The sequence below is a fragment of the Physeter macrocephalus genome, chromosome 20, assembly GCF_002837175.3.
Source record: "Physeter macrocephalus isolate SW-GA chromosome 20, ASM283717v5, whole genome shotgun sequence".
Classification (NCBI taxonomy): domain Eukaryota; kingdom Metazoa; phylum Chordata; class Mammalia; order Artiodactyla; family Physeteridae; genus Physeter; species Physeter macrocephalus.
Genome location: NC_041233.1, coordinates 53959389 through 53970467, shown reverse-complemented (window position 1 = coordinate 53970467; position 11079 = coordinate 53959389). Strand labels below are relative to the sequence as shown.

The 11079-nt window shown below is 42.9% G+C and overlaps 1 protein-coding gene across 1 annotated transcript in view; it reads left to right on the top strand.

Annotated features, from left to right (window-relative positions):
• The window catches only part of PIK3AP1 (phosphoinositide-3-kinase adaptor protein 1), a 111230-nt gene that overhangs the window by 45262 nt on the left and 54889 nt on the right, over positions 1–11079 (top strand). The window contains exons 3-4 of the mRNA XM_007119499.2: positions 7219–7355; positions 9780–9924. Of these exons, the coding sequence (XP_007119561.2) occupies positions 7219–7355; positions 9780–9924 (282 nt within the window). The remainder of the gene's footprint in view (positions 1–7218; positions 7356–9779; positions 9925–11079) is intronic.

The window sequence follows — 11079 nt, the reverse complement described above, 5'->3', positions numbered from 1 at the left end:
TCTGAATTATGGTTTTCTCAGGATATATGCCTAGTAGTGGGATTGCTGGGTCGTATGGTAGTTCTATCTGTAGTTTTTTAAGGAACCTCCGTACTGTTCTCCATAGTGGCTGTGTCAATTTACATTCCCGCCAACAGTGCAAGAGGGTTCCCTTTTCTCCACACCCTCTCCAGCATTGATTGTTTCTAGATTTTTTGATGATGGCCATTCTGACCGGTGTGAGATGATATCTCACTGTAGTTTTGATTTGCATTTGTCTAATGATTAATGGTGTTGAGCATTCTTTCATGTGTTTGTTGGCAATCTGTATATCTTCTTTGGAGAAATGTCTGTTTAGGTCTTCTGCCCATTTTTGGATTGGGTTGTTTGTTTTTTTGTTATTGAGCTGTAAAATTCATAGTTTCTTTAGACCCAAATAATGTTAAATAACTTTTTAGACTCCCTTGTAAAGGAAAAAAAATTATGAGCCTTTAGTGTTGGTAGATTATTTTGATGTTGTTGAAATACGTATAAACATATTCAACTCCTGATGCTTATTGTTCTTTCCCAACCAACTCCAAAAGCAAAACAAATGAACCAGATACAAATACATGCATAAAATAAATACAGGGCAAACTGACTACACTTGTTTTGTCATAGATGATGGTCATTTACCGAAGCAGCATCATGAATGTGGCACAAAGCTCTGGTGCTCGCTGATTCTGTCACAGGGGCTTGCTACAGCTCCCCAGTGTTATTGTGGGACTTGGATCTCCCACTGCATTTCTCTATGTGAAGCAGTGTATGGGGAAACCTTCTTGTGTTCACTTGGCACAAATGCCTCATTTACATGTCATCCTGCCCCCTGTCTTCTTTCCTCATTGGCCCCTGACAGCTTAGCATGACCTGGTTGCAAAATGATACACACACACACACACACACACACACGGGCACCACAGTCCTGTGGCTGGACCCATTTATAATGTGGTCATCCAGATAATCTGGAATGTCTTTTCATCCATTTTAAAGGCATTGTCATCTAAATGAAAAGCCCAAGTACTGATTCTCATAAGACTACATCTGAGGACTTTTGGCAGATACCAGTTTTGAGAAAGATTGATTCACATCCTGCCTAGATCCCCGAAGTTTCGAAGGAGCCTCCAAAATTAAACACAATATAAAAAAAGAAAAATAGGAAAGCAAGACCTGGATGAAAGTGTTAACAGTGGTTAAGAACCAAAATTGAAACTGAGCTACCTGGCAGCAAGGGCAGAAGGTGAAACACGGGCTTCCCTGGTGGCGCAGTGGTTGAGAGTCCACCTGCCGATGCAGGGGACACGGGTTCGTGGCCCAGTCCGGGAAGATCCCACATGCCGCGGAGCAGCTAGGCCCGTGAGCCATGGCCGCTGAGCCTGCGCGTCCGGAGCCTGTGCTCCGCAACAGGAGAGGCCACAGCAGCGAGAGGCCCGCGTTAAAAAAAAAAAAGAAGGTGAAACACACCATGTTAGCTTGTTCTTATTGTCTAATGAGAGAAAGCAGCCAAGTTCTCTGGGGACACAAACTTCCTGCCACTGAATTCAAGGAGTGTTTGCCACAAGGGTCCTTTATAGATGAGCTGGATGCACAAAGAAAGTCTTCTATAATTTCTCCGGAGTTTCTCCAGGCCTTATAAAAGCTGAGAGGATATTGTTAAATTTTAAAGCAGTAAGGATACTATTGGTGTCTTAATAAAACTTTAACTGGCGAGGATCCTTGGGGTTTTCAGTGTGCCTTCACTCAAACTTTTATTTATTTGAGTCGCAGGACAGTAAAGCTGGTGTTTATCTTCAAGGTGGGGAGGGGGCGAGAGGAATCTACACGTTTAAGTGGGAAACTTTGGGGCCATCTCACTCTTTCAGGTGGGTTTCAGTGGTACTTTTGTCTGGGTTTGTATATCCTTCAAAGGAAACTCTGCATCTGCTCAAGTGGTTGGACCCTGGCTCGGTCTGTAGTGCACTGTGGAAGAGACCGATGTGGCTGAAGAAACTTAAGTGATGGTGCTGTCTATCAGCGCCACCAGAATCTCCCTACAGAGTGAATGGCATCCTGCCTGACTTCTTGAAATGAATTAGCTGCCAGTAGCTAATTCATTTCAGGTGGCTAAATGAATAGACCTACTGGAAGGGATTGTTTATAGGACCCATCTGAACGCTGGGGAAATCTGCCAAGTGCTGTACTACTAGGACCAATCTCATCATAAATGATACCAAGCTGATGAAGTGATTAGCCAAAAGATTCAGCTGTTACTTCTCTCTTCACCCATCCCCATTATCAAAGTGCTTTCTCATTGTGGAGAATATGAAAATAACATGAACAGTTGGAAGGTAGGAAAGAAGGAAGAAAAGAGGGAGGGAGGGAAGGATCATGCAGTTTATCCATACATTTTCTTCTGACCTTTTAAAATGCATTTTCCTTTATATAATTGATATACTACATTATAAGATATATGATTTTATATTCTGCTTTTTTGCTTAACATGTCATAAGCTTTTACTTAAAACTCTTTGAAAATAATATTTTTAATCTTTTATGAGACAGGTTGTTTTTAGTTTCTCAGCAATGCAAAGAATGATTTAGCAGACATCTTGGTTCACTATCTTTGTCTACATTTTGAATAGTTATTTTCCTCCTTAAGAGAGACTTCTAGGGCTTCCCTGGTGGCGCAGTGGTTAAGAGTCCGCCTGCTGATGCAGGGGACACGGGTTCGTGCCCCGGTCCGGGAAGATCCCACATGCCGCGGAGCGGCTGGGCCCGTGAGTCACGGCCGCTGAGCCTGCGCGTCTGGAGCCTTTGCTCTGCGACGGGAGAGACCACAACAGTAAGAGGCCCGCGTACCGCAAAAAAAAAAAAAAGGAGAGATTTCTAGAAGTAAAATTATGTGGCCAGATATGACCATTTTAAAGACTTGCTCTTTCTCTGTATATGGTCACATGGCTTTCCAGAAAGGGTGTACCAGTTTACACTTTCTTCAGCAACAAATGAGAGTATCTGTCCTACCTCACCTTCAAATGTTTCCTAATTAGAAAAGGTGAAATAGTAATATATTATTTTTATTTTTATTTGCATCTCCATGATGATTAGAGATAATGAATGATTTTTCATTTTTTTGAATGGGGGGGTAAGTTTTATTTCTTCCTTTGTGAATTATCTACTTATTGGGCTTTGGGTATTTTTAAAGAGATTTCTATGACCTCTTCATATATTAAGGAGATCAGCCCCTTGGCGTATTTATGTCAAATTTTTTAACCAATTTGTGGTTTGCCATTGAATTTTTTGGTAACAGTTTTATTGAGATATAATTCACATAACAAACAATTTACCCATTTAAAGTATACAATTCAATGATGTTTTTGTATATTCACAGACTTGTGCAACTATCACTACAATCAATTCTAGAATATTTTCATCACCTCAAAAAGAAACCTCACACCCTTTAGCTATCATCTCCCAACCTCCCCCAGCTTCCCCAAAACCCCAGCCCTAGGCAATAACTAATCTACTTTCTGTTTCTATAGATGTGCCTATTCTGGACATATTGTATATTTGGAATCATATAATATGTGGTCTTTTGTGGCTGGTTTCTTTCACTCAGCATAATGTTTTCAACGTTAATCTATGTTGTAGCATATATTGGTATTTTATTCCTTTTTATGGCTGAATAATTTGTCAATCCATTCATCAAAGAATGGACAATTGGGTTGTTTCCACCTGTGGCTGTTATGACTAATGCTGCCAAAGCATTAGAATTTAGTTTTTCGGTTTTTATAAATTTGTTTACTAAAATTTTAAATTCATGTCATCAACTCTATTGCTTTTTGGATTGTATTTCTTCAGTTGTTTTTAAGGTAAACAAATCTTTTCCCAAAACAATGATAAAATTTTCAACCATATTTTTATCTTTTTAATTTTTAAAATTTGTTTTCATTGTTCATTTCAACCTATAATCCATCTAAAGTTTATTTTGGAGTATAAGAATTAGGAAGATTCTAAACAGTCTCTCTGTCCCTCCATGCCCACCCCAAATAGCTAAATTTTTTCAATACCATCTGCTGTCATCCTCACCAAACATTTTCTTTATTCTGTACTGATTTTTAGTGCTTTCTTTACCATATATTAAGTTTTTATGAGAAAGAAACTTGATTTTGTGGTTGTCTATTGTATTTAATTGCTCAGTTTAATTTTTTTATAAATTTAATATAAAATAAGACTATCCTTTATTGTTTTTTAAACTTTAGTAAGAGACACAAAATCTATATAGATGGAATTTTCCTAGAGAGGAAAATTAAATGTTGTAAAGAAAAACATCATGGCAATTACAATTTAAAATTCAATGCAGCAATGGGTGTGTGACCTGTATTTTACATTTTATTTGAAAAGTGAGAAAAATTTTCTGTGTGATTATTGTTTTAGTCAGATTTTCTACTTATTTTGAGACAATTTTGGTAATTTATATTTTTCTATAAAAATTGTATTGAAATTAAAAAAAAAACTCTTAGCAACGAATTTTCACATCAGTATGTTTCTAAAATTCTTCTCCATATCTGTTGTTATTATCTCTTTCTTATTTGGCTTATTTCTATTTCTCTGTTCTTTTCCTGATTATATTTACTAGAGCTTTGACTCTTTGGCCAGCCAACTAATTGGGTCAGTAATTTGGGAGAAATGAAGAGATTTTCTTTTTTAAAATTAATTAATTAATTAATTTATGGCTGCATTGCGTTGCTGTGCATGGGCTTTCTCTAGTTGCAGCAAGCAGGGGCTACTCTTTGTTGTGGTGCGCAGGCATCTCATTGTGTTGGCTTCTCTTGTTGCGAAGCACGGGCTCTAGGTGCACGGGCTTCAGTAGTTGTGGCACGTGGGCTCAGTAGTTGTGGCTTGTGGGCTCTAGAGCGCAGGCTCAGTAGTTGTGGCGCACGGGCTTAGTTGTTCTGTGGCATGTGGGATCTTCCTGGACCAGGGCTTGAACCCGTGTCCCCTGCATTGGTAGGCAGATTCTTAACCACTGCGCCACGAGGGAAGTCCCTGAAGAGATTTCTTTTTCTGAAGCAATAGACTGTACTGTGGGTCTATCCCAATAAGATTATACCTGTACAGTAAATTATAATAGGTTGGTACCCACCACGCTAGCCACACAGGATAGTGTCTAAACAATTCTAGAACCATAAATAGTTCCAGGGAGCTTCTTGCAGCTTTAAGAAACTGACTGAATGTTTTAAGTCAATGGGGTTATTTTCTCATCCAGGAAGAACCTCAGAAATGAAAAAATGGCATGTTCAGTCATCAAATAATACAAAATTAAAGCTTGATGTGGTGTTATATAATTATTAAGAAGAAGAATATCAATTATCCCTAATTTTTTGGCTCTTTCTTTCACAGATTCCCGTGGTGGGTGGGAGTTGCTTGGATGGCGTGTACAGCTCTGCCCATGGAGATGGTCCCTGGCCATTTTAGTAGTACTCAGTCAAGGAGAAAAGGATGTGGGGAAGGGCAGATCCAATGGAGAAAATGGCAGCCTTCGGTTAACTTGGCTTGAATGGCAGAGAGGTGGGAAGGCTACTGCACTTAGCCTTTGCAGGGGGATAATTAGCACTGAGTAAGTGAGGCAGGACTGAAAGGAAAGGAAAGATAGAGAAGATTGATGGTTCTGATGCCTAGTGATAAACAGTTCCTCCTTGAAACTCCCAGGGTTCTTTGCCCCCTCTCTTGGCACTGAGATCTGCCTGGATTCCTGCTGTGTGAACAAGGTCAGAGACCAAGCTGCACTCAGCCCGGCCCTCTGGAATAGTGCATCTTGGGAGAAAGCACAGAGAGGGGACAAGCAGCAGGTGTACGTACCTCCCTGCCCATCACACTTTGGGGCCTTGTGTAGACATCTGTCAGCACACGTCAGGCTCTAGGACAAGACCCCTGTCCAAGGCTGTGGGGCTTTTCAGTTGCGTATCTGGGAAGCCTCAGCCCCTCCCCTGGCCTGAGAAGCTCCCCGGAGGCCCTTGCCTCACAGTTATAGCCCTAGGACACGGTGGTGCTTGGTTCCCAATCCCTGCTCTGCCACCTCATCCTTCATGGTTGTGGGAGCACAGCCCTCCCCTGGCATGACCTGGGATCTAGAGTGCAAGCTTGTGTTACAGCTTTCTGTGGGGACATATCGGTGGCCTGGTCTGCCACCCCAGCTTTCTCCCAGGAAGGATTGCACTCCTTCCGTGGGAGGCCAGCCTGCAGGAATCAGCCGAGTTAACCCCTACCTCTCACCAGCCCTTTTATATTGCGGGCTCTCTGAAGGAAGGATGGATGTCTGGTTCACCTTCATGTCCTCGCAGTACCTAGTATGTTTGTCCGGCTCTGTCAGTGGTTTAGGAATGGAGAAGAGCAAGCCCAACGAAGGGACTAGATGAAGCTTCACTCTCCTTGTAGCTATTCTTAACCATTTTGTTCCTCTTTGAGGAACACACACACACACATGCACACACACACAGAATCTTGCACAGAGGTACCCTATCAATCAATGAGCCCTGGTTAAGAGCCCCCGGCCTAGAACTCTGGTAGTTTCCACTTTCCCCCATCTCAGCATTGTCTCATTCTGTGCCGCACCCCATCTGCACACCCCTGCTCGCCTTCACTGAAGCTGTGCGCGCTCTAATCTTTCCACAGCAGAGGTGTTGGCTGTGGTACTGATTTGGAACCCGGTTATACTCTAAGATTTGTTGAAAGCGATTGCTTTTTACCCCTTGCTCCAGAGGGAGTACGTTAGCTAGCCATGACCCTGAGGAATAATCGCTTCCTGGAAAGCGCAGGTTTTACTTGATGTTCAAAAGATGACCTTTAAGTGGACAGTCTGTTCTTGACTCCCCCTGAGGAGAAGGGGCCTCTTTCCTCACAATCACTGAAGCCAGCCCTGCAAGAAGCTTCCAGAAGTCTATTGTTTGCGACTAGACTTGTCAGCCTCAGACAGCAGCCTGCCTCAAATTTTTTGGCTTTTCTCCACACCATCGTCCTCTTGTTTCTACCCTCATGGCCTCCATGGTTGTTGACTTTTCCCCATGAGGTCCTCTTTCATGATTTCCTGAGTCACTACCTTCAGCCTGTATTTGTTTGACGGTCGGAGCCATTTCCTGTTTGGTAACTTTTGGGGTTTTAATGGGGGTGGAATATGCCCAGCACTGCTTCCTTGTCTTTCCATTCAGCCGTGTTCTCTGTGCCACAGATTCTGGCTGTGACTCAATCACTGACACTGAGACCGAGGACGAGAGGGTCCTTCCCTACTCGGAGCAGCATAACCTGCCACCGAAGACTTCACCTGGGAACCTGATGGTGGTGCAGCCGGACCGCATCCGCTGTGGGGTAGGCACTGCTAGGGCTGGTGGATGGATGTTGGAGCATGGGCTTTGGGGCTTTTCAGTGGAAGTTTGTTGTAGTAAAGGGAGCGGGGTTCTCCTCTTGCACCTTACTGTAATCCCAGCCTTCCCGTGGGGTTTCCCTGTGCACTAGCTATCCTGGGACCCCCAGTGCCTGGGCCCTGGGCACACCTCACTCCTTTAAGTCAAAGGGAGATGAGCCCAGGAATGTATATGTCATCAATCTAAGACATTAAGTTCATGATCAAAAACTTAGAACGTGTTGAAGATCAGCAGACATGAACATTACAAAACACTTATATGCCAACCCTGGAGTTAGAGGCCTGGGTCTGTTCCTTCCAGCCTAGCGCTGGGCATTTTGAGAGCTTGCTTCTCCATCAACTGGCCCCCTTTACGACCCAAATGAGTGCCTTGAAGCTCGGTGGCTGAAACTTGCTGCCCAGCATTGCTTGCAAAAGGGAGAAAATTAATGCCTGAGCATGTGACTAACGTTTTCAGGGGTAGGACGTATGTTAAGAGGTGACCTGAATGTGATGGCCAACTGATGGGCCACTGTCATTTGAATCCTACCATAGTATTGATAGTTTTTAATTATCTTTCTTTTCCTGATGAGAAATGTGTGATATTGGTTCAGAGCAGTGAAACACTTTTTTGTGGGTAGGAGCCCTGTGCTAAGTTTGCCACTGTGGGCTCCTGTAGGCAAGAGGGCATGATGGCCATGGAAATGGGAAGTCCTATCTTCCCTGCACTTGTGAGTGGTTTTCTGCGCAGCCTGAGGCCATGAGGCATTGGGCAAGGAGTCCCTCCATGAGGGCTGCAGACTGCTGCTTCCGGCTGGATTGAACTCATAGACATGTTTGGTTCCAGCGGCACAGTGTTTTAAAGAGTTAGGCATGAAAACCTGTTTCCAGCCTCCTTTGAATCAGAATCTGGTAATACCAGGCCTGAGATGAGCAGCTGGGCCTAGTGACCCTTTAGATGGGGCTGTGCACCCCCAGGTCGCTGGTTCTCATCACTCCCCTTTCTTTGTACCCCCTTCACTCCTTTTCCTTACTGTCCAGGCCTTTGTAGTGGGCATTTCAGTTTCCAGTCTCCTCGTACTCCTTCCTGCCTGCCCCATGTCCTGAGACCACGCTGGTGGGTGCCTGTGGGGAGAGGGTTTAGAACTAAAGGATGATGCCCCTCCCATGCCCCCTGGTTTTCCAGGCTTTGGCTCCTTCTCCTGTGCTGGTTGCCACTGACCCAGGATTCTCACTGTTGCCTGCTCCAGGTCCCTGGCTCCTGGGGAGGCTGGGCTGGGGTTGGGTCATGACTGTCAATAGGAGAGACACACTCGTCTTCCCTGGCTCCCCATGCTCCCTGGGAGAAGGGGCAGGTGGGAGAGGGCTGGACCTGCAGTTGGAGTCAGGTCAACCACAAACACACTCACATTCACCCTAAGCAGTCTCCGTGAGCCAGGACCACATCCCCCTCCCACCTGTTCTGGAACCGTGGCCCTTGTCACGAAGGCCTACTGTAAGGGCTTGAGAGCAGAATCTTACAATGAACATTTGGGGATTAGCTATGGCCAGAAATTTCTCCTTTTCCCCTGCTTTTTGGAGGGCCTGTTCTTTCCAGTTCAGTGTCTTAAGAGCTTAACCGCGTAACCAGCCCAGTAAAACAGATAATTCCATTTAGCAGGTTTGGCAGGAGGTCTCAAAGCAATGTAAAATAGCTACTTAGGTTGCTCAGTGCCTTGGGAAAATTAATCCTCCAGTAAGTTATTTTTGTCCATCTAAGAACAGCATAAATTGCAGAACCCAAGAGGGCTTCTCTAAATCAGTACCTCTCACTCTGTAAGGTGCATGAGTGACCCAGGGGTCTTGGTAAAATGCAGACTCTGGTGTGGTCGGTCCAGGCAAGCTTGAGATTCTGCATTTCTAACAAGCTTTCAAGGATGCCAATGCTGCTGGTCCCTTGGCCTCACTTTGGGTAGCAAGGCTGATCTAGAATAGTGCTTCTCAAACTATCTGTGGTGAAGAACTTTTAAAAATTTTTGTTTTTTAAAATTTCCAATTCTGCCATGGACCAATACTTTTATAATATACAACAAAAAAGAAATGCTATAAAAATTAAATAAAAAGACATATAAAATACAAGCCACAGGTTTTAAAATTATTATTAGGTTTGACAGACATAAAATTACTCTATCAAATTGCTATTAAGGTTTATAAATGTTCACTCTTGGTTTTTGTAACTTGTCTTGTTGGGACCCATGGCAAACAGTCACTGCCCGCCACTGGACTGCAGACCCCACCCTGCTCTGGAACAGCCTCACTAGGTAGAGCTGGGGCTGCAGCAGCTGGGGAGGCCCTCTGGCTCCGCACCCTAACAGGAGGAAGAAGGGACAATGACTGGTTTCCCGTTCCAGGCAGAAACCACTGTCTACGTCATTGTGAGATGTAAGCTGGATGAGAGGGTGACAACAGAAGCCGAATTTTCTCCTGAGGATTCTCCCTCGATAAGGGTGGAAGCCAAGCTGGAGAATGAGTACACCGTTTCCATGAAAGCTCCCAGTAAGTATCCCCATTTACCTACAGAAATTAGGCATCATGTGAAGAGGCCCCCTCTTTCTTTCTTTTACTTGCCGACAACTGTCTTCATCAGCCACTGAGAAGAGTGACAGCCAAGATTTGGATTTGGTTGCCATGTTCTATTTAAAGGAAAAGGAAGTTATATAACCATACACGTGTGATTGGGGCGGGGGGAGATGGATATACTAAAATGTTTATAAAGTTCATATATTAACATTTTTTGAAATTAGAGAAAAATAGGAAAAGTAGGGGAAAAAGTCATCTGACACCCTCCCACTCAGTCTTTTTTGCCCTTTTTCATCATTTTTATAAACATAGTTGTTCCAATAGTATCTATTACCTTATATTCCATTTTTCTTTATGTAATCTTGATTTATTCTCTCTTCATCCCTTTACCCCTGTACTCTTATAGGGAGTTTGTAACTTTCCATTTTATAACATATTTTTTCTATTACAAAAGTAATGTTTGTTCAATACAGCAAACTTGGAGAATACAGTAACCATAAAAGAAAGTAGATAGAAAATTACCCATATGCTCACCCTGCCAAGGAAATCACTGGTTTCTGTATTTTCCCACATCTGTGTACATAGCTTTATGTCTTGTAACCAACTTTCGTTACCTGGAAATACACTATGAATATTTTCCCATGTTAATAAATACTCTTTTACAAAATGATGCTTAGTGGTTGCAAGGTAATCCATTGTATAGATGTACCATAATTTATAAAACCAGTCCCTTGTGTTGGATCTGTATCTTAAAACCATAATGTTTAAAGCTGTGTAATACTCAGTTGAATAGAAGTATCATCTTTTAATTTTTCATTTCCTCATTGTTGCATATTTATGTAATTTCTGATTTCTTACTGTCTTATTTTATTTATTTATTTTTTTAGTTTTTTTTTTAACATCTTTATTGGAGTATAATTGCTTTACAATGGTGTGTTAGTTTCTGCTATATAGCAAAGTGAATCAGCTATATGTATACATATATCCCCATATCCCCTCCCTCTTACGTCTCCCTCCCACCCTCCCTATCCCACCCCTCTAGGTGGTCACAAAGCACCGAGCTGATCTCCCTGTGCCATGCGGCTGCTTCCCACTAGCTATCTATTTTACATTTGGTAGTGTATATATGTC